The 27,202-nt window shown below is 39.5% G+C and overlaps 1 protein-coding gene across 4 annotated transcripts in view; it reads right to left on the bottom strand.

Annotated features, from left to right (window-relative positions):
• Positions 1-27,202, bottom strand: part of NALCN (sodium leak channel, non-selective) — a 246,619-nt gene that overhangs the window by 113,768 nt on the left and 105,649 nt on the right. For all 4 annotated transcript variants that reach the window (XM_030036507.1, XM_030036506.2, XM_030036508.2 and 1 more), the window contains one exon: positions 6,191-6,322. In XM_030036507.1, coding sequence (XP_029892367.1) covers positions 6,191-6,322 — 132 coding nt within the window. The remainder of the gene's footprint in view (positions 1-6,190; positions 6,323-27,202) is intronic.

Here is a 27,202-nt window from a genome sequence, read left to right as displayed (position 1 = left end):
CAAACTCAGCCCAGAATTGGTAAATTTTCACAATTTTAAAAAGAAATGGTGTTAAAGAAGTTGAGCAAAGAGAGTACAGGGGAAGAAATCTACCTGTAGGCTTTGGATGACTGTAGGATTCTTCCAGAGGCCTTTCTTGAAATATTTACGCACTAAAATGCACAATGTTTAGCTTGAAAAAGGGAGACAATTTTGCAGAGGTTTACATCTTCAAGATTTATTTTCTCTTACTTCTCTCACTACCAAAAATCCTTCTGGCTAGACATACTTCCTCACCTGCCTTCTTATTTTACCACTGTATATACTCTGAGATACTTTCTCCCTCACTTCCCAACAGCCAGGAAAGCCAATGGAAAAAATGTTTTTCCTTGACTCAGCAATCTTCCTCTCTTTACACACTTTGGGGCTTAAAAGAGACACTGAAACAGCATTAGGTGGCAACTATATACAGCTAATACTTTCAAAGTGCTGTGCAAATATTAACAAAATACAGCTCAAACCTCCTTTGAGCAAAAGCATTATTAGTCTTTTAAGATGGAGAGATTAATTGACTGTTCGCCGTAAGGTTTACTGGATTTGGCAGGGGTGACAAAGTTAGAGACTAAGATTTTAATCCTGAATCTGACAGTGACAATCTCTGGGATGCTGCCTTAAGTACTTACATTATTTAAAATCTAAACTCTCCAATCCATCAAAAATATATTTATCAACGTGAAAGAGGGGGTTTGTGAGAAAGCTAAATAAAATTTTACATATTTTATGTGTACAGGACTGTCACAAGCAGGAGTGGAGATGGAAATTAAACACTGATGTTTATGTCCAATGTTTATTCCTCTAGTCCACACAGCTGTTTATGAGCAGTGCTACCAGCTTTATTATATGGCTTCCTCAAGGCATGCAAAATAGTTATTAGGCTTCGAACGTCCTCTGAATGATTAAACCAAGGCAAAATGCTTCATAGCACTCAAAAAATTTCTTCACATTAGGAAAGAAATACTACTAAGCAATATTTGTGTGATTTCAGTCATAACAGCGTAGGGACAGTTTCATGCTCATATTCTTGAATGTATCTGGCCAGTTTTTCAACCCTTGTTCTGGTAGCTCAAAGAGCTCAAGGAGAACAATGAGCCAAGTTTGAAGAAACTATCCCTTTACATGAAAATCTCTATCTGAAACACAAGGAAAACGTTTTATCAAAAATTTTAAAATGAAAGCTCACTTTTAAAGGAAAAAAACCCTGAGTCCTGAAAGAATGAGGGAGGTGAATTAGGAAAAATGTAACAGTGGGCAGAAAGCAGCTGGAATTCATCTTCAGAGCAGGTGGAATAACAATGCCATTTAAATGTACACACACACATACTTCGGAGTACATAGGCTTCCTATTAGGACAAGACTAACAAATACGATGTTAAGTGTATTTTAATTTATTCTAAAAATGTGTGGGCGGGATCATTTGCATTTTACATGCTTGTCAAATGAATTCAAACCACTAGCACTTAAAAATGTATCAAACGGTTTGCATAACATCTGATTACATTTATACACCTGTCTTCCTGCTGACAGAGCTTGTATTTTTTTCCTTCCTTGTAATTAATTACAGGAGAAGATTCAGAATATCTGACTAGAAGTTTTTGATAGGTATGAAATGTAATAAAATTTTGTAGACTTTTAAAAAACTGAAATCACTCTTTTCATTGCTGTAGAGACAGGGGAAAGGCAAATTCACATAAGAAGCCAGAGCAGACCAACAGAGAAAAAGCAGGAGGAACACATGAGCAGCCACCGTTCACCGGGTTGCCAATTTTGCTTCGGGGAGGCCAAAGAGGAGCTACCAGGAATGGGCTGCTTCTCTGAGGGCTACCTCCCATTCAGTCACCCGGACATTTTATGGTACTAATGTCGCCTTCAGCGACATTAACTTTTGCCAGTAGCCCCTTAACATTTTTTTTTTCAGAGGCAGAGCTCGGTATCAGCCAACATCCAACAGTGACAGACCCAGCCAGTTTTCCCTGTAACTGTGCCTTACTTGAAAGGTTATCAAGCTGTTGCGAAAGACAAGAATTTTCCGCAGCGGGATCCGTAGGATTAAGGGCACAGACCTCCAGCGCTTCCCTTGCTACCAGATTTGATGCAGCACTCAATCTTTCCTTCAGCCAGGACAGGGCAAATGCTATACAAAGGCAGCAGCGCAAGGGGACAGACTGCAAAAAGAACCTAGGAGGAAGTGTATAGGAGCACCTGGTTTTGAATTCCGGTTTTCAGACCCTTTAAAGCAGTACTTGTAGGAATCTCACACGTCTCCAGTAAGACTTCTAGTCTGTAACATCTTTTAATGGAAGACAATGTGGCAGTTGCATATAAAAACAAGCATCCATCACTATTCTGTCTAGGTATTGAGCGGGTAAAGTCAACATCCTCAAAAACAATTACCAAAATGAGTTTGAAGCTCTACTCTTTTCAGGTTCTCAGATACTGCACTGGGGTTTTGAGTCATCCTGTAAAATTCTGGTGTTGCTTAATCTGCAGGGCTGATGTATACAAGTTGAAATGCTTGTCAGAAACTCTTATTTACTATTGGGTATACAAAAGTATGCAACCAATGGGATCTGTGTTTAGAATTCATTTCTATCTTTTATCTTCTTGTCTAACCTTTGCCTCCTTTTCTCTTGAGTCTGTCTTCTCTTTTGAACCAAGAGAACTTTTTTTTTTCTTAGTACTGGGTCTCTCAATAACTTCACTTAGATTTGTCTCCTGAATTTAAGTGGATATATTTCTACAGTTCTAGGCCACTACAATGTGTGCTCCATAGAGTGGACCAAGTGAGCTATTTTATTAGACATGTCTGCTCCTACAGTCAGCAGCTTCCAAGACAACTTCTGGAAAACGTATCAGAAAACCAGATATGTTTGCTGTAGTCTGTCTGGCCATTTACTGCAGCAAAGGGAATCCCCAATCAAGTCAGCTCCCTCTGGAGGGAAAGCCTTCTGCAGCCTAGTCTAATGGAAAATACAGAGCAAGAGCAGTGCATCCTGCTCCAACCAATCTCCCTCACCAAAGAAACAAACCAGCCACTGTGGAATAATCTGCATTGTTTGAGTATTCAGCCTCTTCAAGGCTCTTATAAACAATTTCTTTGTATGCCCTGTGCTGCAAAGAACAAGTTTTACAATAACCGAGTGGGAAGTGACACCACCTTATAAATTTCTCCTCTCTCCCAGGAACTTTTTTACTCTTCTGCTCTTCTGATACCATATTTTATACATCCTTCCATAAGATACTAGGAGTTTGTTCTTGTTTGATTTTTATAGTGTCTGTAGTAAAAGCATCACAGATAAAAAAAAAGAAAAGAAAAACAACAAATGGACATCAAAAGAGTATGCCTTACAAATAAACAAAATACCTTTCTTTATTTCAGACTAATTTACCTTATATACTTAGAAATGTAAACAGACAGAATGTAAACAAATTAGTTTTCTGACAACCTCCCCACTAATAGATCAATAATCTAAGCTATGCAGGAACAGAAAACTTCATCTTTAAAGAAAACTGGACATTGCTTATAGGACACAGTTATAACACACCAGTCTACATGACATACTCATCTTGAATTATTAAACTGGCAAGTATTTCTGTTGGAAAAAACCACCCCAAGCTCTACACTTGAAATAGATGTTGAAGAGAGTGTTTCTAGCACTGATTAATAAAAGCATAATTATACTATATATTCAGTGCCAAAATAGAAATAGCACATGCAGCGTTTCCTATTTTGAATATAAATAGAATTAATGCTATTTTGTTAAGAATCCAGGCTCCACTTGCTGTATCCTGGGCATAAAGCAAAAATGCCTACCACGAAAAGTTCATGGTCTCAGACTTTAATGCTGACTTAATTATTTCTTTCTGGCCTAGGATATTGTACTGGTTTTGGCTGGGATAGAGTTAAATTTTCTTCATCATAGTTTGTATGGTGCTGTTTTGGATTTGTGCTGAAAACAGTGCTGATAACACAGGGATGTGTTAGCTGTTGCTGAGCAGTGCTTACGCAGAGCCAGGACCTTTTCTGCTCCTCCCCCCACCCCACCAGCGAGCAGGCTGGGGGGGCACAAGGAACTGGGAGGGGACACAGCCGGGACAGCTGACCCCAGCTGACCAAAGGGATATCCCACACCGTATGACATTGTGCTCAGCATATAAAGCTGGGGGAAGAAGAAGGAAGGAGGGGATGTTTGGAGCGATGGCGTTTGTCTTCCCAAGTCACCGTTACGTGTGATGGAGCCCTGCTTTCCCGGAGATGCCTGCCCGTGGGGAGTGGGGAATGAATTCCTTCTTCTGCTTTGCTTGTGCATGCAGCTTTTGCTTTACCTCTTAAACTGCCTTCATCTCGCCCCTTGGGTTGTTTCTACTTTTACCCTGCCAATTCTCTCCCCAACCTACTGGGGGACAGTGAGCAAGCGGCTGGGTGAGGCTGAGCTGCTTGCCAGGTTTAAACCGTGACAGAGATTAAAATGACTTTCCCTGTCCTCACTTCTATCACCAAATCTGGGGGGGGGGTATCATAAGAGAATCCAGTATTTGTTGGTTTTATTCTGATATCTTATTCCCAGGATCATCCCCTTTCACATTCATGTTGTTTTTTGAATATGCTTAGAACTTGAGATAAAATAAAGATAACAAATTTCACAATTATTCTTGTAATTGTTGACTGGGCCAACATTTATTCAGTGTTCATGCAAACTACAGCTATCTCCAGCAGCGTGAGAGACAACAGAGCATGACGCAGCACTGATGTCTCTACAATCTGCACTTTTTTGAGGGTTTGGACTCTGATGCTACCTTTAAGTTTCCTTTGCTTTCATTTTTGTCCCAGAACTGGTGAAGACTCAGCTTCATAAGATTTGAAGAGCTCAGATATAAATTCTAAAACTAAGATAAAGTAAAAAATGGGTATCAACTCAACCTCCCTTAAAAAAAGGGAGATTCATAAAGCATCATAATGTTATGGACTAAAGGGTTTAAAGTTGGGCACTTGAGTCTGACTCTCAAATGTATTTAGACATTTAAAACCACAAGAGTACAAATCATTGAACTTTTTGACTTGTGATTCCTCTGCCTTTGGTATATTGGTTGCCAAAAAGGCAATACCAATGGCAGAGGAATCACAAGGAATATACTGCTATCATGCACTCTAGCCTAAGAATGTCCCTTCTGGCTCCAGAGAAGGACCGTGTAATTATCGAAGTCAGGGAAACTGCAGTAACCATAAAGCTAGACATGTGCCCAATCCAGGCAACCGCGATCAACACTTTCAGAGAAACGATCTCAGTGAATTTCAGCACTGGTAGCTTTATACTCAGATAAAGTGACAATTCACAGAGCCCATGGAAATACATATTTTTTAATAAAGAATGCAACAATACCGATTTCACTCTTGATTAAGGAAAAACAAACATCTATTTGAAGCCATGCCTGTATTAGTACCAAAGACTTCAATTCTTTCTTTCCTTCTTTATTTTTTAACTGAATTAAATAGTACTAAAAAGACATGTAGGCAAGATTCTAGGATCTCTAGTGCATGCTCTACAGTAAAATCCTTGATCAGCTAATGACTCAAGCATGGTCCCTGCCAGAATGTCACTTGTAAAGAAACTTTTTACCTCCACTTCACTGGTTCAGGAGCACAGCCTCCCCCTTCACCAAATTCATGACTGGATAAACATTTTTTTTTTTTGCAGTGTGCTCTTGAGGTTGCTGAAGCCAGGCTATTTACAACACTATTTTGGTTATGCTTAAGGACCTTCTTGCAGCTAAGTATATGTCGAATAAAGATGATTTAGGAAGAAGTACTATATTCTTTAAAGACAGCGTTTTGTCATTTAAAGTTAAATTCTTCTGGATGTTACACTCCTGCTAGAGAAAGATAGCAAGACAGCAGCCATGCATTGCCTGCAGATGTTATACTTAAGCCTCAGCTCATTACCACTGACATTTTGTTTGAGGAAATTACCTTTCAAAAGGTTGTAAGATAGGGCTGTCAGCCATTGTCAGACGGAGGAACTTGAACAAGTTAGCAAAGAACTCTTGGAACGCTTCAGGGAATAAAAAAATCACATACTAAAATGTGCTTGACATTCACATTTTCTGCTTTAGCTTATCTTGAAAAATATCTCGATAGTCATTTCAGCATACTCACCTCAGCTAGGTAAAATTCATCATATTGTCTCTTGAAATTTTCTCCTTTGTAGTAGTTACTAGCAGCAACGATCACATCTACCGCCACCATGCTTAGTATGAACATATGAAACACGGATGACCTCATCATTTTCTGCAAAAGAAAAAGATAATTTTATCATCAAAATCAGTCAAACCACATGCATTATAAAGTTTTATTACACTGTCAAAACATAATCAGCTATAATAGTATGTTTTTATAAAACTTCCTTACATGATTCTAGTTTATTACTCTTTAAAATGTATTCTAATATATTGCTTCAACTGGTTTATATGTGCAAGTTGTTTTTTTTTTTACTTTTCAGTTTTTTATTTGCCACTTGAATTCTTACTGAAGTTTTATCATTTAATATGATATCCATTGCTTTAGTATGTTTTTAAAGCATAAACTGTACTTTTATCTACTCAGTTGCCCTTGGTTGATACTCCTTATGATTTATTCATGCAGATCGTAATGACCTATTGTTCAGGAACAAGTAACATCAATTCTATCTTGTGCATTGCTTTTGCTCAAGAAAGACAAGTAATACAGGATTCATCTGATGTCAAACTATTGCCTAAAAGTATAAAACATATCTACATATAGTAGATAAGCACATCTGGGCCAATGATCTTTGAAGTACTTCACAAATAATTCACATATCTGTGCACTTAAAGCTTTGTGTCACTGCTGCTGCAATCCCACAGGAGAAAAGAGAAGTGGAGGCACGCAGCACTGGCCAGGAGTTTACATCCATGAGTTGCCAAAACAGTAGTGATAAGAGGTATGCCAGGAGTTCAAAGAACTAACTTCTAGGTGTCCACCAAAAAAAGCGTGGACTTATGATTCACCTGAAAACTTAACCACTACACTCATTGGACCAGCCACAGCTGTTCCAGTAGAAGCTAGAGTCAAACAGGCAGAATGTAGTATTATTTTACATTAAATCATCTTTGAATGAATGGTCACTAATATGGGTATTTTTTACAATCTTTCACAAGTAATGCAGTTTACGTCTTTAATGCTTATTTGCAAACACAACATAAGTAAGTTATGTACCATTACGGTTCCTTGTGTTTGTGTGTAAATTTAAGTTGTGTTCACATTGGAAAAGACCATTTTTATTTGCTACTGAGTTTCTATGTAAACGTGCCTAATAAAATTTGAGGAAAAATAAAATATAGAAGAACTCAGCCTCTTCTCAACTTCTTCTTAAAGACTTTGTGTGTGCCTGCACCAGTTTATATTCACAGAATCACATAATTATTTAGGTTGGAAGAGACCTCTTGAGATTATCTAGTCTGCCCCTGCCTGCTCAAGCAGAGTCACCTAGAGCAAGCATTCCAGGACTGTGTCCAGTCAGAGTTTGAATACCTCCACAACCTGCCTGTTCCACTGTTTGACCAACCTTCACAGTGAAAGAATGTTTTCTTGTGTTCAGATGTTCAAAATTAGACAATGTCCCAGCAGGAGACAGAAGAAAAATCAGATCATGGAATCTATGAGATTAAAAGGGGCCTCTTGAGATCATCTAGTCCAACCCCTTGGCTCAAAGCAGTTTCACCTAGGGAAGGCTGCTCAGGACCATATCCAGTCAGGAGGTTTTGAGTTTCTCCAAGGATGGAAACTCTACAAACTGCCTGGGCAACCTCATCCTGTTGTTTTACAGTGAAAAAGGGTTTTCTCATGTTTAAATGAAATTTCTTGGTGTTTCAGTTTGTGCCCATTGCCTCTTATCCTACCACTGGACACTATTGAGAAGAGCCTAGCTCCATGTCCTCTACTTCCTCACATTAGTTATTCTTCCATACTAAGATCTCCTCCTGAGCTTTATTTTCTCCAGGCTAAATAGTTACAGCTCTCTCAGTCTTTTCTCATATGAAAGATGGTCCAGCCCCTTTATAATCTTTGTGGCCCTCTGCTAGACTCAGTCCAGTATGTCCATGTCTGTCTTGTACCGAGGAGCCCCAAACTGGACCCAACAGTCCTGGTGCCCCTACCAGAGCTGAGTAGAGGATCACCTCCCCCAGTCTGCTGTCAATGCTCTTCCTAATTCTGCCCAGAGACTTGTTGGCCTTCTTTGCCTCAAGAGCACATGGCTGGCTCACGTTCAACTTGTTGTCCACCAGGACCCCCAAGGCCTTTTCTGCTAAACTGCAGCTGGTTGGTGCCAAGCCTGTACTGATGCAGGCAGTTATTCCTTCTTCGGTGTAGGACTCTGCTTTTCCCTTTGTTCAACATCATGAGGCTCCTGTTTGGTCAGTTCCCTAGACTATCAAGGTCCCTCTGAGTGGCAGCACAACCATCTGGCGTACCAGCCATTCCTCCCAGTTTTCTATCATTTGCAAACCTGTTGAAGGTGTACTCTGTGCCATCATCCAGATCATTACAGAAGTCGTTGATGAATCAAGAGTGGCCTTGCAGTAACAGTGGCCAGCTCCCTTAGCAATCATGGGTTCATCCCATCAGATTCCACAGACATCTGTATGTCCAGTTCGTTTAAATGTTTCTTAATGTGATCGTCTTTCACCAAGAGTAAGTCACCATTGCTTCAGACTTTCTGACAAGTCTCAGGGGCTTGGGATTCCTGAAGGACAGTCTTACTCATCAAGACAGGGGTGAAAAAGGCATTGAGTACCTTAACCATTTCCATGTCACCAGGTCCCCTAACCCACTCAGCAGCAGGCCCACAGTATTCCTAGTCTTCCTTTTGCTGCTCCTGTATCTTCAGAAGCCCTTCTTGTTGCTGTCCATGCCCCTTGGGAGACTCAACTCCATGTGGGCTTTGGCTTTCCTAATCCTACCCCTCCACTCTCAGACAGAATCTTTGTATTCGTCCTGGGCCACCTGGCCCTGATTCCACCTCTTGTATGCTTCCTTTTCATTTCTGAGTTTTTTCCAGAGCTACTTGTTCATCCATGTGGGCCTCCTGTCACATTTGCTTCATTTCTTGCACTTGGAAGGGGACCATTTTTGAGCTTGGAGGAGGAGATCCTTGAAAATCAACCAGTTATTCTGGACTCTCTTATCTCTAGGACTGTATCTCATGGGATTCTTCCAAGCAGACATCTGAACATGAACAACTCTGCTCTCCTGAACAGCAGGGTTGTGGTCCTGTATTTTGGCTTCGTTCCCTCCTTGCAGGGATCTGAGCTCCACAATCTCATGGTCACTGCAACCAAGACTGCTCCTGAACCTCACAATCTGACCAGTTCCTCCTTGCTTGTAAGTATGAGGTCCAGCCAGAACACCTGCCCCCATCAGCTCCCATGTGTTAGGAAGTTACCATCACTGCAATCCAGAAATCTGGATTGGTTCCTGCTGTGTTGCCCTTCTAGCAGGTATCAGACTGGTTAAATTGCCCCAGGAGAACCGGGGCCTGTGAATGTGAAGATGTTATAGAAGAATGCAAAAGTTAAGTAATACACATTTTTACATTTGTAAAGATATATTAACATGTTAGAAGATTCATATATACAGTTGTAAAATGCTGTCTCAGTCTTTAGTGAGCTGAGGTTGTCACATTGGTAAAGAACAGTCCACATTTACATTTTATGTTTAACCCTGCCTGGAGCTCAGGGTCTTGACCAAGCTATTCTTCATACTATTGGGGGTTTCTGTGATCAAATTAGAACATAATACAGTATGTATGGGAGGCTGCAAGGACTAGCACTTGTTCAGGCTTTTAGCAAAAACTTGTACCTGCCAACACAAGCATTCATCCCCTGTTGAATTCCACTGGTGTTTTAAGGCAGTTTGCTTAAATTGAAGCTGAGTGGAGGCTAAGCACATATTTACAAGCATTCAGCTGACAGGACTGCCCCTTGTCTCTTAACATCTGGACTTCTTGTGCGAATCACCAATAACATTGCAGACAGAAGACAGCTCAACCCTCCTCATGCAAGCTGGCTTCCTTTTGACCCTAGTGGCATAAAATGGTTGTATATTCCAATCTAGAAAGGAAGGCTTAGGAAATAAAGCCTGACAGTCAGGAATTTACAGAACAAGCCTGGGTTAACAACAATGCCTAAAGCACAGTGAAGTCACCAAAACAGAGTGGCTAAATGAGCTCTTGCTTTTATTTTTAATCCACAAGGCAAGCTATAAGAATACAATAATTAAAGATAGGGCTATTGGCATCAATCATGCATTTTTGTCAGCGGTGTGATTCAAAACAGGTAGCATCGTAGCTGTTACATTTCTATTTCACACAAGTTCTAAACAGATAGTTAGTCTCTCTGCATATTTTACACTGTGTTTTTAATAGCGTCAAAATTTCCTTCATAGTAATGAAGTATTCTGCCTCAATTGTGAAAAGACTTGCTAAAAGAAACTAGTAAGTGAGGCTGTAAAATGCACTTTTCTCTCCCTTCACAAACAACAACAACAGGGAAGCAAAATGGTAATACAGGAAGAATAAAAATGCATAAACCGCCTTGCTATACATGTACATACATGCATACTTTCTCATACAGTCTGTACCTTCAGACACTCATAAAAAGATTTTCCAGTGGTATATTTAATGCTGGAAAATAAATCACAATAACATAAATAACTTCCTAATCGTAGTATGATTCAGTAAAATTCAATAAAGCTTCTTGTCAATTACTAAAGGTCGCCTTCCCAACTGAACTGAAAGGAGACAGTTTACCTAATAGAGAGTATTACGTTGGCATAACACAATTCCACACCAAGACAATAAGGAAGGAGGTACAGACAGGATACGAGCTAGGCACAGGCTACGGAACGGCAGGAACAGCGGGCTGAGGCAGCAAGGCAGGAGACGGCTGTGGCAGGCAATGTGAAAAGCACCTAGTTGCCGGCAGAAAGACGGAGAGCCCACGGGGCCAGCAAGGTGGAGGTATCTGAGCAAATACACATGCACAGCAAAAACACTATGCTGAAGAGACCCAAAAAAGAAACTCATTACTTTTAAATCCCAGGACTGGCCTGCTCACAGGGGCCAGATTGGCATCTGTGTTTCTTAATTTTTTCTACAGCATGTCAGAATCTAGCTGCTCACTTGTCATGAATGCTACGCATGATAAGCAGCTTTCCTGTTGGCCTCTCAGACAGACTGCAATATCCTTAGGAGATCAATCACAGTGCTCTAGCCCACAACTGTACTATGCCCAACCTTCCCCCTACTTTAATCTGTCTTAGTTTGTTCTTTCTGCATCACAGAATTTTAATTTGGATTTATACCCCTGAAAAGGTTCAACCACACCTCGGCTGTAATGTTTGACCATGAGAGTTCACCATCTCTTTACACGTTCCTGTATTTGGAACAAGGTCTAAGCAAAAGCTGAATTTAGCCCACAGCACTTGCCCAAGCCTTAAAAATCATTTTGGATCACCGGATCAGCAGTGTGTCATTTGGATTACAGCCCTTTTCAGAGCACACAGGCATGGAAAATTCTCCGTGAAAACTTGAAAGAAGAGACATAATGCCAGTTTTTGTTCTTGTTTAATTTACTGACCTTTTTCAGCCCTTGGATGTGTGTTTCTTAAACTGTGCAGGAATAAGATGAAAGAAATGTTCTGATGTTGCTGTCACCCAGCTGCATGATGGGAAAATTGTGTCTAGTATTAAATTGGACTTAAGATTAGCTGTGTTGAAGCAGTCTCAAGTGAAATGTCCTGTTGTTGCCATCAATCAAGTACAACAGTGAAGAATTTCTTACATTTACTATGAATCACTTCTAATGCTGGTGTCTGGCTTCATGCGGGATGATGATTCTCAGTGTCCAGGACACTGTGAAGAACATGGATGGCACAGCGCATTAAAGATGTAATGGCCATAAAAACCAATACATGACAAACCGTTACCGATCCAAATTTTTTCAGTGTTTGGAAACGCACAAAGGAGCGGAGGATTTGCTTTGTGCCCCGATGGGATTTTCATGAAAGCAGAAAAAGAGCTGTAAAATACTACTCCTTTATTTAACATTAGGAATGTGTTTGCTGCAGCTGAGGAACTCGAAATGAAAAATTATATGTAATATCCCAGATTCACCCAAAAGCTCAAGTAAGCAATGACATTGCAGTCACTGAGAGATGGAGACTACCCGGGGCACTTAGTCTGATCGAGCATTACCGTGCATGGCCTGAAGCAGTCTTTTGTCACTCCAGGAGTATCGGAATGGGGTACATTCCTTTATTACTCCTTCCACCTTCCTGCATGGCAAAGGGAGGATGAGTGACATAAATTGGCCTTTGCCAGCTCACTGTCCTGCAGAAAATCCACAGCAGCTGCCACCTTACACAGCCAGAGCCGCTCAGACCCTGGCTCAGGAAAGCAGTGGTCCACGCAAAATGCAGTCACTAAGCAAACTAGAATAACTGAATTTTCCTAATGCTAAACCCCTTTTTGGGGCTTGATACGTACATCAGGTCACTCCTTGTACCACCGTCCTTTATATGGGATTTTTGTTTCAAGTCCACAATAGATCTTGCTTACTAAGCAAGACAGTAGGTGTTGCAAACTTCTAGGGTCTGACAGACTTAAAAATAAAAGAACAGATGGGCCATGTCACCCTGATATTACTAGCTCAAAACTGACCAAGCTGGTAATGTTCAATAATATCATGTGAAGCCTTGAAAAAGGTGTCTTCAGAGGGCTCAATGGTTTTAGGTCAGACCTACAGAAATTCAGACTGCATTTGACAATACTTAACACTCTTGGTGATGGTCTGAGAAAAAGAAAAAAATGAGGACAAATTGGCTTGAAGAATAAAAAATTACCGACAAAGCCCTCGAGCTTCTTAGTACTGAGCAAGACACGGTGAGGATTTGATACACAGAAAAGCTCTGCTTATTTTGGCCGTTTAGTGTGTGAAAAGCTTAGAGTGCATAATTGTCAATCTGGCAGGGTAGCTCTCAAAAGTACCAAACCAATTAATGAACAGTGTAAACATCATTTAACTAAAAGACTTTGATAATCGCTATATGGGTAAGCAGCTTTTTTCCCAATTTTGATACTTTTGAATTGTGTATTTATCAACACACAACTGTAGGAAAAATACAGTTGTACCTCTATCTCTTTATATTTTAGATATACTTTAACACTTCATAAAACAATAGCATCTCCACCTCCATGTTTTAATAGTATGGCTCAGGTAAGCTGCTTACTCCCTTTTCATCTTCATTAGCTTTTGCTATTTGCCCAAGGAAGCTAGGTCCTGCAAAAAGATTCCAGCCAAGCTTCCAGCTACGGCTGTTGAAAGACCTTATTCTGGCTACATGATTATTGTGGTTAATTTTGTACCTACTGCTATAATGATGTTGTAGGTTATTTGTACTCATGTCTACACACGTCTACCGCAAGACCTTCCTCTCTGGTAGCTAGAATAGATTTTGATTTGTTAAAGTTGTTGTTTAGATGTGTACAAAAGAGTTGGTTGATATTTTAAAATAGTTATCACAACTGAAAATGTTACATTTGTGCTACTCCAGTCTTTTTTACTTATGGGCCTGTTGCAGCCTAGATCATACCACTGCAGTGGCATGAAGGCAAATATGACTCCCAGCTTATTTCAGTGCATAGCCCCACCGTGACTTGTGGTCGTGGTATGCTCTGTAACTGGAAGTCTTACAGTACCTGAAGATTTCTTAAAGCTGGGCTCGTATGAGTATCACAGAATACAGAACCTTTGTTCAGAAGAGCTAACAAAGCACGACTCAAGTTCATTACAGCAACACAGAAAACAGTAAGTCAAATAAAAAAAGAAAATGTATTGTGAGCAAATTATCTCTTTTTTTGGCAATTTCTTCAGAGCTTGGGCCACAACTTCTAAATACATGTAGAGGGATCATAGGTTTTATACAACAGGGCCAGTTTAAGTTGTATGCATAGAATTCATACCACTAAGAAAGTAACATGGGAAACAGTCACTCAAGGTGATAGTCAATATAGATTTGATACCGAAAGCAGGAGACATCACATGCCGCAGAAATTATTATAAGGTACTGGAACAAGACTAGAAATGGCAAAGAAAAGTTGACTTTTAGGATTCTATGCAACATGATTTCTAAGAGAATCTTTGCACTCAGCAAAGATTCAATCTTGGGCTAAAGAAAAGGCCAAGTTTTCTGATCCCATACAGGTTTAGTATACTTGTGGTGTTTGTCTTTTTTTTTTTTTTTTTACCAAGTGCTTTTACCTTGACTATGAAAGGAGCTTTAGAAAATCCCATTCTATACACTGCTAATCATGGATAATTCATAGCATGAATAGGATAAATTTGATTTTCATCTTGTTGGTTAATGGCCATCTGAGCAAGTACAAAATTGTGAAATTGCAGGAAATTTTCCCTTTTGTTTGCAGAACATTGTAGAGCATTTTACAGGCTGTGTAACTAATTTTCTATAAACCATTTTGCTTTCAAGTTACTTTATGACTGCCTGACAAAGATATGCTTGTAAGGAGAATTTAGCAAATTCTTCTCACGCTCTGCAATCTGAACGTTTCTGAAAATTAGCAAGCATTAACCACAAATTTTAAGGGAACAGGCTTTTTAATATCTTACATTGTTGCAGTTATATATCAGTGTGGGACATTAAAAAACATTGTAAAACAGATAACATCTACTGTAATTGAGAGGAACTTCCAGATGCTAGACGAATTCAAGTAATGCAACTTCATTGGGAAAACAAGGGGAAGGGAGAGTTTTTACCTAAAGACACTAAAAGGGGTGGCTTTTAGACACGGCAAAGAAAGTCAGTCAGTCGTCTCAGCTCAGATGTTATTAACTTTGGTGATGGCAGGGAGGCAGTCTTGCCTTTCCAGTACAGGCTTGCCTGTCCCAGTGCAATGAGAATAGGGTGAGTCTTCACCAGTTTAGGCTATAGAGACTTCCTTTAACATTCTTTACAACACCAGAGGAACTTCTCAGGGTAGTAATGTAGTAGAGATGAATGTAAAGACTCTTTAAGACCCATAGTCCAATGAAAAAACTCCTTGGAAACTCTAGTTAAAGATCACCTTAGAATAGAGAACCTTTGTTACCAGTTGCAGGAGATAATACAGAAGGTATGGTGATATTCAAGGAAGCACGACGCTCACCAAAACCAAATAACATCATAACTCTCGCAGGTTTTAGAATATGCAACTGGAAACCTTTCTACAAATGTTATCTGGCTGCAGCAGAGGTGACACTGGCCTGGCAGAAAGAGCAGCATAGACAGTGAGCTGCCCTGGCTTGGAAAATATTCTATGCATTTCACTTTACTGTGCCTCTGTTCCCACCTTCCACCTCACCTGATTAGTATGTAAAACTCAAGGTAGGCACTGTTTCAAACTATGTGTTTTTACAGGGCCTCCTGCTACACAGTCTCAAAATATTCTGGAAATGGGACTTTTACTGAATAATGGCAACATTCCAGGACGTGCAAATATGTGCTCTGATATGTAAGCAGGGTCTTGCTTTTTGTGCTATCACAATATGTTTTTTAAAGCAAATGTAATTTTCAGATTATTTATAGCTAAAATCATACAGAAATCAGCAATTGCCAAGGACTCTCTTCCAACAGTCTAAATGTCTCTGTAATATTTGAAAATACAAGCAATTAATGAACCTGTCATATTGCACCAGACTCTCCTGCATTTTTGCACAGCAAATTTTAATTTAAAAACAAAAAACTACTTAAAAAAGGCAGACTAAATTCTGGTCAAAGGAAAGCAGTCAAGTAATTAACACAGGAAGAATGAGAAAGTACACACTTAGGAAGAAAATGAATGCAAATAATGACAAAAAGCTTACTGAAGAGAAATCAAAAAATGTACGATATGAATCTTCCAAGTAACGAAACTTTAAAGGCAAAAGAAATTAGATACTTTTTTTCCTCACATCCCAGATTTGATAGCCCAAGTCCTATTTCTGCTGTAGGGCTGAAGAATAAGTGTTGCATATGCCTCCTTCAGACTAGCTGCATCCTGTTAATTCATACCCTGCAATAACAAAATAAAGCAGGAGTATGGGTACACTCCTGTACGCCTCTTACTAACAGCAGTCACTTTTCTCCTCCCACAAACTTCTAAGAGAACAGTCAAAAAGAGAAATGGTGACTCTTCTGCCCTAAAAATCCATGAAATAATGGCTTCTTTGAAACTAAATGAACCTCCTCCTCACCAGTTTATAAATCAGCTAGCACAGATATGTCATTTTCTTTGCAAGAAGATAGAGAGGAAGTAAGCAGCCTTTCAGTGACTGCAATCTGACTTAGAGAAATGGAGAGCAGCAGCTGCAACATAAAAGAAACCTAAAAATACTACTTAAATTGTTCGCGATAACAATAATGCATAGAGATTGTTACCTTCCCCTCAGATGTCAGAACTGTAAGTATATCATCACCTCAGCAGTAATTTTGTTAAAGCTACATACTATGAAATGCAAAATAGAACCCAAATAATATGAATACAGATTTAACTCTTTTTCCTAAGCATTGCAACACAGTTCAATTCAGAAAATACAATGAAACAAAATAATTATTGTATAAAACCTGAAATGAAATAGGCCAAATTAATTTTTGGTTTATATCTAGTTACTTCATCTAAGCTGTAGGTTGAAGTGGACTCTGTACTTTACTAAGGTGTACTTAATCACCTACCTGTCCTATGTGGATTAGTATACTCCCTCACACCATAATACTTTCAAAATGAAAGTCTACAAGTTCTTTTCCTTTCACAATAAAAAATACTCTAGATTTGCAAATTATCTCTGATCTCTTAGCAGCAACCTAAGTATCTGGACTAGTTTCAAAGCACAGTGATAAATGCATTTAACCTGAAGTACAGGAAGTGGTATAGACCCAAATTAACATTTCCACCTAGTCATGTTACACACCACATATATACATAAATACATAAACCCCCACATAAACATAGAATCATTGAATGGTCTGGACTGGAAGCCACCTTTAAAGATCATCTAATCCAACCCCCCTGCCACAGGCAGGACATCTTTCACCAGATCAAGTTTCTCAAAGCCCCATCCAACCTAACTTTGAACACTGCCAAAATATATGTACAGATATGTATGCACATACGTATATGTATATATATAAAATCATAGAATCATAGAATCATTTAGGTTGAAAAAGACCTTCAAGATCATCGAGTCCAACCGTTAACCTAGCACTGCCAAGTCCACCACTAAACCATGTCCCTACGTGCCACATCTACACGTCTTTTAAATACCTCCAGGGATGGTGACTCAACCGCTTCCCTGGGCAGCCTCTTCCAGTGCTTGACAACCCTTTCGGTGGAGAAATTTTTCATAATATCCAACCTAAACCTCCCCTGGTGCAACTCGAGGCCATTTCCTCTCGTCCTATCTCCACCCACCTGACAGAAGAGACCAGCACCCACCTCACCACAACCCCCCTTCAGGCAGTTGCAGAGAGCGATCAGGTCTCCCCTCAGCCTCCTCTTCTCCAGGCTAAACAGCCCCAGATCCCTCAGCCGCTCCTCACAGGACTTGTGCTCCAGGCCCCTCACCACCTTCGTTGCCCTTCTCTGGACACGCTCCAGCACCTCAAGGTCTGTCTTGTAGTGAGGGGCCCAAAACTGAAGACGGTACTCGAGGTGCGGCCTCACCAGTGCCCAGTACAGGGGACGATCACCTCCCTGCTCCTGCTGGCCACACCATTTCTGATACGGGCCAGGATGCCGTTGGCCTTCTTGGCCACCTGGGCACACTGCTGGCTCATATTTGGCCGGCTGTCGACCAGCACCCCCAGGTCCTTTTCCGCCGGGCAGCTTTCCAGCCGCTCTTCCCCAAGCCTGTAGCGCTGCGTGGGGTTGCTGTGACCCAAGTGCAGGACCCGGCACTTGGCCTCGTTGAATATATGTATAACACACTTACAGAGTAGGCCGAATTTATAGCTGATTTGCGATGCTCTACTCTGTCAGCCACATTATAATGGATGTATCTGACATTATTAATATACATTTTCTAGGTTTTTCTCTGAAAACTCAAGTTGACTCAGTATCTGCATTATAACATTGTCTGTATTTACTTATTGTTTCTGAATCCTCTAGATGTAATCTCCTATGTTATGTATGTCAACAATGTTGACATCTCCTATGTTTGTATATTTTTATTTTGAAAAAACGTTAACCACAAAAGGAAAAAAACATAATGTCATGCTTACTGTGCAGCAGGACAGCTCCATCCCAAATACTAAATCTGTTTTCCATTATTCCAAAGCTGTACCATGTATGAGCTGTGGTAAATAATATATTGCTCACTCCAGAAACACATTAAATATAATTTTGATAAGTAATTATTACATGTGCTTCAACTTTCCCCCAAATTGCAGGGAAGGTGCATGAGGAGAGAAGGGATTTGGAACCTACTTGCACTGTATTTTTTTTTTCCATGCCTTCAAAATTTCTGTAACTTTTACATTTTACAACTCTAGGAGCCTCACTTCCATCAATTTTCCATTAACACCGGTTCCTTGAATTATATGCCTTTGAAGACCTCACCTGGCATGCCTCCTTGAAATTGCTTCAATAAGCTACTTACTCTTTCACTTACATTTCAATTTAAGAACTGTGTCTTTGAAATGTCATTTATTAACCAGATGTGAATCAGCCATTTTCACTGCCTCTGTTTTCTTTGGCCTTTTATTTCTCAATTCATTAGAACTGTGTTCTTTTTATGTTATTGCCATAGTGTAGATTTACTAGCTGCTTTATAAATATGAAGGAAAACACTGCTCTTACTACAGTGAGTAGCGCATGAGCTGAAAGGGCAATAGACTGCAACATAAGTATTGCACCACACCCTTCTATTGGTACTTACTCAGGATCATCATGAATTCCTTCAGAGTTCTTGATATTTTTTTTAGGATACAGCATTACCCATGTGCCAAGACAGGTACAGCTGAGCTAGAGAGGAGTTAAATACACTGCCAGCCCTTCCCTTTTTGCCCTCTTGCGGTTTAAATCACCTTCTCAAGTATTTAGCCTGGACTCAGTTTCAGCATGACTGCACTGCTGTGTCAACTCCAGTGAGCAAGCTGCTCATATCAACGTTGGTATCTACTACTCTGCATAGGCTCTGTAGAAGCGATGGCTCTTCAGGGGGAACCCAAGCTCAGTGCTGTACGCATGTGCTTTAACTCACCTCTACCACGAGCGACTTAAGACTTCCGTGGGTGGTTTGTTGATAGTTTAAAGTGACAGAGGGCAGAAGAGAGCTGACATTACTCAGAATGAGTTGGAGGACTGGAAACATAAATTCTGCTCTTAGGAAGACTTTAGGGCATACCTTCCAGTTCCTTTAAGCTCATGAGAAAACAACATAGAGCAATTCAGGATAAGAAGAAATTGAGTCTTTATTGCCAGCAACCTCTTGTACAAGGATGAAGAACCATTTTGAATTCCCAACTACTTCTTGCTTCTTACATACTGAGAAAGCACTGACAAGGCCACATGTTTTAACAGAAAAGAAGAACAACAAAAGAAAAAAAAAATTAAAAAGAAAAGAGGTGGAACAATTTTCTTCATTTTGAAGACGTGATGGTGAAAAAACTGAAAATGAAATCTAAATGCTTCAAGGGTTGTCTGACATGGAAGCAGCAAAAAATATGTCCTTCTAAATAATTTCTTTTCTAACATCAAAATATAAGTGTGGAAGCATTCAGTTCTCTCTTTGGACATCTTGCTGTCAGTATTTCCAAGTGGCATGAAAACTTGGAAAATGAGGTTCTAAGAAAGCAATTCCTCAAGGAAGGAAACATTTTCTTTAGTGGGTTTTCTTTTTACTATTATTGTATTTCCCAGCCAAAGACAGTAAGAAAAAACCTCCTGTATGGAAAAGTTTTATACTGAACTAGGACTCCTTACCTTCTCTTAGTTCTCTTCAGCTTTTTATCTTAGTACAATGATTATTATAGCATGTGTGCTTTTAAATTCTTTAGATGGCTGAGCTGAATTTCAGTGCTTTTTCACAGCTCTTGTGCTGTTGAGCTGTTTAAAACTTACAGAAGTACTTGATCAGCATTAGAAGTAGAAGAATACTTCTGTTCTTTGATAATTTCCCTTCCGAACTAAAAATGTGTGCTTTACACAATTAAGACAACTCTACCCAGAATTAATGAAAATCTTTCCCTGGGTCAGACTGGCCATTTGTATCGATTATTGGTTTCTGATTGCAACGCCTTGCCTAACAGAGTACACCAATCTTCTTGGTTACCGTCTGTACTATACATGTCTTGGGAACACAGTGTACGATATAGTTCAGACTGGCAATAGCTACCTCCCTTAAAATACTTTTGCTTCTGGTCTTTATCACTTTTACACTTTTGTGTGCCTGAAGGAGGCAACAAAAATTTCACTTCATACTAAAAGGCTTAGACCATTCAGAAATAGCTAGTCAGGGATGTGATGGGAAACATAAGGAACATGCCCATAGTGGTACACTACAGAAAACCTAATTTTTAGAAAAAAATGTTTTTCTAAAATGAGTTACTTGGCTGTATAAAGAAATATCAAACATTTTAATGGAATTTCTACCTTTTGATTAGAACAGTTTTTCCTTGCATCTTCCTTGCATGGTTTAGTTACCATACTCTAAAACTTGTGATTTACATATAAGCAGAGATTACTTCGAAATAAATGAAATGCCCCATTAAAGAAGTGGTCAGATGAATAATTAGAAGAAAATAAAGACTTATTAGCATTGCACTTAGACTCAAAACCTACTTTCTAGTAACGCAGTTTTCATTCAAACAAAACACACAGAGGAGTTGGAGTACTTCCTCCTATCTGAAATAGTGCTGGAAACTGCTGACAACTTACAGGCTCTATTGCCTTAAGCAGGGGGGATAGCAGAGCTAATCAGAGATTTTGATTGCTATTCATTTGGAGGGCAAGGGGCAGTGATTGCCTATGTACTTCCTTTTTTTTTTTTTTTTTTTAAAAAGCATTTGTTCCCCAACTTCACCACCTAGACTACTTTTACTGCAGTCAAGCTATGATATCCCTCTTCCCTTCACTAAGGTAGAACTAGCGGTGTAGACCTGTCTAAATAAAGGGATATGGGAAGACAACTCAGACTAATGTGGCTTGGATGAAATACAGTAGCATTTCAAAATGAAAATAAGTTGATTCTAAGGTCAAAGATTTGTACATTTTTAATTGCTTCTGTCTCACAGGTAGTAGCACAAGAAATTATTTCCCTACTTTCTAAAAGGTCATGGAATTAAGGTTGGATTTGGACTGACCACACAGGAATCCTGTTGTGTAAATCTTTTGGAAAGGCTGGAGTCATAAGATACAGGAGACTGCAGCCTTCTGGTTATTTTGAAGCTCACCTTTCCAAATTTATTTGAACTCAAACTTAGTTGGGTAACTGAATGAGCAACACAACAGCTCTTCAGTTTCATAACCACACGCAAAGGTGACTTGCAATGGTCATTTGCAGCAAGTTCATGCTTCAACATTGCCAGCTTTCTTTTATAAGATGATATTTTAAGAAACTTATTTAAAGCAAGCGACCTAAGACAGAGAGATTGTCTCAAGCCTAACGTATGCATCACTAATCCAAATTTCAGTCCCCTTTGAAAATCATTCACTGCCCCCCTCCAAAAAAACCCAAACCACAAAGAATCTTTTAGAAACCTGCACACCATTTCCATTCTTTTGACTGTTTTTCCAAACAGGATTAAGAAGAGTTAAAAATGTAGATGCCATATAAAAAGAGATAAGCATAATGCGTAGTGTGCATAACTACGGCATACTTAGGGCATAAAACCTAGCAGGTCCTTCAAAAGACAAATCAACAACCAAATGCAGATATTAGTGAGTCTTCTTTCAAAGGCTAGGAGATTGTGTGTAGGGGGGTACAATTGCATTTTTTTGACTCCTTTCACCATTACGACTTGCTGGAGCTGTGTCAGCTTCTGCTCAACTATACCCAGCAAACTAGAAGAGCAGTTCAGCTGCTGGTAGAGCTGATTTGCAAAACTGACAGTTTTAACACCACCTAATCAAAAGCTGCTTCACTGAATGCTGCTAGAGACGGACGGGATTACAGCAAAATAAATGCAACTGAGAAAGCAGTAAAGACACACAAGGTAAAGCGTGATTTTGGATGAAAACGATAATTTCTGAGGCATGCCCTCAATACTGAGAAGTGACATGGATAGAAAGAAGTTGATTAAGCAAGGGAGAGGAAAGAAAATACCTAACCTCCCCTCCCCACAAATTCTTGAACTCTTATGATGCTCTTCTCCCTATAACCCATCCTTTCAAAAATTATTCCTGTATGTCCTTTATGAATTTTCACTTCAGAAATACTTACCTGATGTGAAAGCACACAGGGTGGGAATTAAGAAATCTTATCTTCACAGCAGGGGAAGGACAGAAGAACAGAACAGGCACAAAGGAGAACAAAGGGTTTAGTACCATGGCGAGCTCGTAAGAGGAGTCGACAGAACCGTGGGTGGCAATGATAGGGGAACTGTCATTCACGGACTGTGAAACTCATTGTAGGGTAAGGATTTACATGAGCCTCACTTCTAGTTCCTGCTCTTCAACTGGTGAGTGCAGTGTTTGCCTAAAAACGTAGAACATTAAATCGAGTTGGGAATTGAGAAAAAAGAAAATTAAATAAAAGAAAAAGGCAGGTTAAAAGTTTGCCATCAGCACGCACACAGCTGTTTTTAAAAGTTTAATTAATAAAAAAATCTATAATTGTGAATGGATTTTGATATGTACTAAATCAAAATGAAGCAGCTAATTAGTAAACTAAATCTCTTCTGGTCTGTATGGTAGGAGTTTCTATTGAAGTTAACTTCAAAGGATTTCTTTAAAAATATGAGCATCAAACATTTTTTTGAACAACAAAGGAATATCCTTCGACAGGAAAATGCTGTTGTCCTATATTTGTAATATATAATTCTTATTTGATAATTCTCAATGGAATTATGAGGTATCTCATAAGACTTGAAGAAAGGAGAAGGATGCTGTAATTAAATGATAAAACAAACTAATAATATAAGTCTGACAATATTGATGGAAGTTCTGCAAATTTAGATGTTTTCTCATTTGAAAATCATTCAGCTGATTTTATTTTTCCAAGGAAGATCTACAGCTCTTTTAAAAATGGTCATATGAAGATATATCATGAAGTAATATTTCCATTTATACAGTCATCCCTGAAAAACAGGAAAATATAGAAATTCCAGCTATTTTATAAGCATTGGGTTTATATGATTTTGATTATATCAAGTATTAAGAAATTTATTTGTCTTTACTGAAAGCCATCTCTTTAATTATGGCCACTGAAATACATCCAAAACTGAAGAATGATTTGTAAAACTTCATGAGATATACACTCCCACTGTATTTTTATCCTGTACAAATTCTTTAAAGGGAACCGTTGTCACCGACATACTGCAGTATGCTGAATTAATATGCTATTCTAAATACCCATGAAGTAGAAATTCTTTAGACTTGTATGTCCACTTTTGGCTAACTAGAGTTTTATTTTTAGCAGATGAAATTTGGTGTGTCTGTAAAATAGAATGTGCCCCCCAAATGCTGCTCATTATTACTATGATGGGTTTTTATACCTACTTGAAGAGTAGGGCCTACTGAAAATGCATCATCACAATATGTGATTCAGTATTTGCATTGTGAATTCAGCTGGAGTCTTGAACATTTAAATGACCTAGGCTTTGAGCTATCACCAATTACTGTCTTAAAATTACACGAATCACCTCCTGTTGATGTCTCTTTCTTCTGATTATAAAGTGCCTAAGGTGATCAACTCCTATCAGCACATTAAATTGCCAGACTCCTAAGACAGCCAAATAAATTCCATTCCTTCTACGTCTATGTCTGTACAACACCACCTACACATAAATATCTATTCTAGCCCTCATTCCCACTCCTAAGGCTTCTAAGTAATTTTTAAATGAATTTCTAGTTAATGTTGCTATCCCACCAGTGCAAAGAGTAAAAACATTTAAACTGCATCCATCACTGCCATACATTGCCTTCTAAGCCACAGCTATATTCAATTATTCACCCTTTGCATACCACATCTTATTCTTCTCTTAAACAACCAGTAGGATTAACCTTACTGGTTATATATTCATGATTAATGCTGAACTGAAATGGTGTGTACAGCATAAATTGTACATTGATTTACACTGTGGGTTTTTTATGTGAAAGAGGAGCTTAAGTGCCAGCATCACTACAGACAGTTTTCCAACCGATCTGCAAAAGTAACTACACTGGTTCATATATACCCACTGGTATTGCTGTCCCCTCATTTAAATGATAAAGCCAGTTACTAATGTTTTTAGTTGAATACATTTGCATAATCACAATCCACAAAAATAAGTAAGTTTGTAGCATTCACTATGTGTCTTGTACATACACTTATCTGTCTCAGTATAAGCTCCTTACTGGTTTAGGAAAACACAGCACACTCACATGTGTCTTCTTAGAGATCAAGATTTTCAAAGCAGTCAAGTGGATTTAGACACGTAAGCTCCACTGAAGGAATGAAATAGATACAAACAATTCTTGGAATTGCTGAAGCACAGTACATCATTAATTCTGAGAACTAGGCAGTGCTCTAGAAATGTATTCAATATTAAACATAAGCAGTGAAGTAAATTTCTTACAGCTAGAGTAAATTTAAGGAACTCCATTTTTTCATTACGTTTATAGCTGGGAGAAATAAACAGCTAGTTTCTCCCATACACCCCTAAATCTTCATGTTTTTAAGAAGGAACACTTAGCAAGAGCATGTCCCTTTTGCCTCATGGGTTTAAGGTATTTTTTTCAAGACTGACATTTAGATTTGTTTCAATCTGCCATTTTTAATGACTGCAAAACCAACGTCCTATATTCAGAACATTAGAGATTAAATCCCTCTCTAGTGCAGCCAGTGGCAAAACCCTTGCTGGGTTTGATGGTGCCAGGGTTCTATTGTCTCGCTTCTGCACTTCCTTCCCCCTAACAGAAAAGAGAGAAAATCTGGAGGAACAGAGGGTGAAAAAACTGTGCTTGTCACATACCCTTTCCTCCTCACCTCTTCTCTGAGGGAAGGCAGAAGGTCTCCAAGCATCGGCGCCCGGCTCTACTTAGCTCTACAGAACACTGAGAATCCCCCATCGATTTGCTCTCAGAAACCCAACCCGAGAGCAGCGCATCATCCTCTTTTGCAGCTCCATCAGTGAGTAACAACCTGCCGCAGAACACTGAACTGGGAGGCTGGCAAGCCACAGTTGGTATTTCTGTATCATACACAGCTCGCTCTTTGCTCACGATTCCTTGCAGGCAGATCATTGCTCCAGGTTTGGTTTTAGTTAACTCAAAGGCATTCTCAGCCGCATTAAACTCTGCTCAGTCTGCTCTATCCCCCAGGGAGTTACTCCTACCACCTCTTGAAGGATGCCTACTCACTGCCACCTCAAAGTCTCCTGGCTTAAGCTGTAAGATCCTAATGCTGTAACACAGCTACACCTTGCCTGACTTCATCCGCACCCTTTGCAACCATCTCTACGTGAAGCATGCTCAGTAGCATCCGTGCAAAAGGAACACTGCTCCCTTCTCTCATGGGAATCCTTCTGACCGGGAGCACACAAATAAAACAAATACCATCCACGACAAGGCATAGTGTAAACCAGACTCCCATCCATACCTGCGCCCTTACCTTTCCGCAAGCAATGCCAATGGCATCAATAAGAGGACTGGGGCACAAAATCCTTTACACATTTCAGCAACTTTAATGAGATTCACATATACGCCTATGCTTGCTAAACTGGATTTTTTTGCTGAATAAACCACTGGTATTCAGGAAACAAAATAAGGACCTATACGCTTAATAGCTTCTTAGTTGAAAATTACTTCTTGTTAAAAGTAAATCTGGTAATAACAGAATGCCATTAAATCTGCAAAGCTATGAATTACAAAATGCTGGAATTAAGGTCATCTGTGTCTGGCGCGTGCATGCTATAATACAGCCTTTAATGACACGGTCACCAAAGTCCTCAACTTTTCAGTGAACTTCAAGGGTCTGTAGGATACACACCAGTAGATGAAATATCCTGCAACATGTGGTGTGAGTAAGGCAGAGAATGGCATATGGAGAAGGATGGCTTCACAGTTAAGGAAGCTGAATACTTCCTTGCAGAACTGCATTTGATGTCTACCTCTGCTGAAAACTTTGTGATGCTAACCAAGCTTCCTGACACTTTTCCTAGCCAGTCATTACTAGAGTGTTCCTCATTTTAAAGGTATCTGACTTTAGGGCGAAAATGTGAATTTTCAGTGTGCTACCTGCCATGTCCTGCAACGCTTTTCAAAGGTGTAGCTGAGTACTGAGTTCTAGGTGCTTGTGCTTTACAGTTATGCCTTATTATTGCCATAGCACATTTTTCTCTCTCTCTCTTTCTTTTAAATTTTTACTTTAAATTCAGTGCTACTGGTATTTCAAACTTGTATGCAACAAAATCACTTTAAGGGAAGTGGGCAATGTACGGAAAAATGGGAACTTTGCTTTAAAGAATTAATGTACACATATGAGAAACACGGATTGGTTTGCAGAATTTATGGTTACCAAAATTTTGCCTTTCAAACAAGCTTATCTTTGGGTGTGCTTATTAGAATGATTACTATGGGGGTGTGACGGAACAACAGCGACCAAACAGCCGTACCCTAATCTCAGCAAACACTTATACTGTGGGTAGGTAGGGCTAAAGCCTGCCTGATACCTAGCGGTACACAAACCACTGTTTGCTTTAACAGGAAAAAGATTTAATCTATGCAGGAAGAGCAGTACAGGAGCTATCCCGGCTCCACAAAGCATACAACAGGCGTGCACTCAGCACAAAATCAAGACCCTCACCAGAAGAAATGGTTCAGACTATCTTCCAGAGACAGAGCGTGGGATTGCTCACCCGTAACAAACTTGCTCAGAGGGCTCTTACAGTTATTTGCTTTGTTCCTGCCCTGTTTCAGTGACT

The sequence above is a fragment of the Aquila chrysaetos genome, chromosome 14 (genome assembly GCF_900496995.4).
Source record: "Aquila chrysaetos chrysaetos chromosome 14, bAquChr1.4, whole genome shotgun sequence".
Lineage (NCBI taxonomy): Eukaryota > Metazoa > Chordata > Aves > Accipitriformes > Accipitridae > Aquila > Aquila chrysaetos.
The sequence above is the reverse complement of the archived record's forward strand: the minus strand, read 5'-3'. Positions and strand labels throughout refer to the sequence as shown.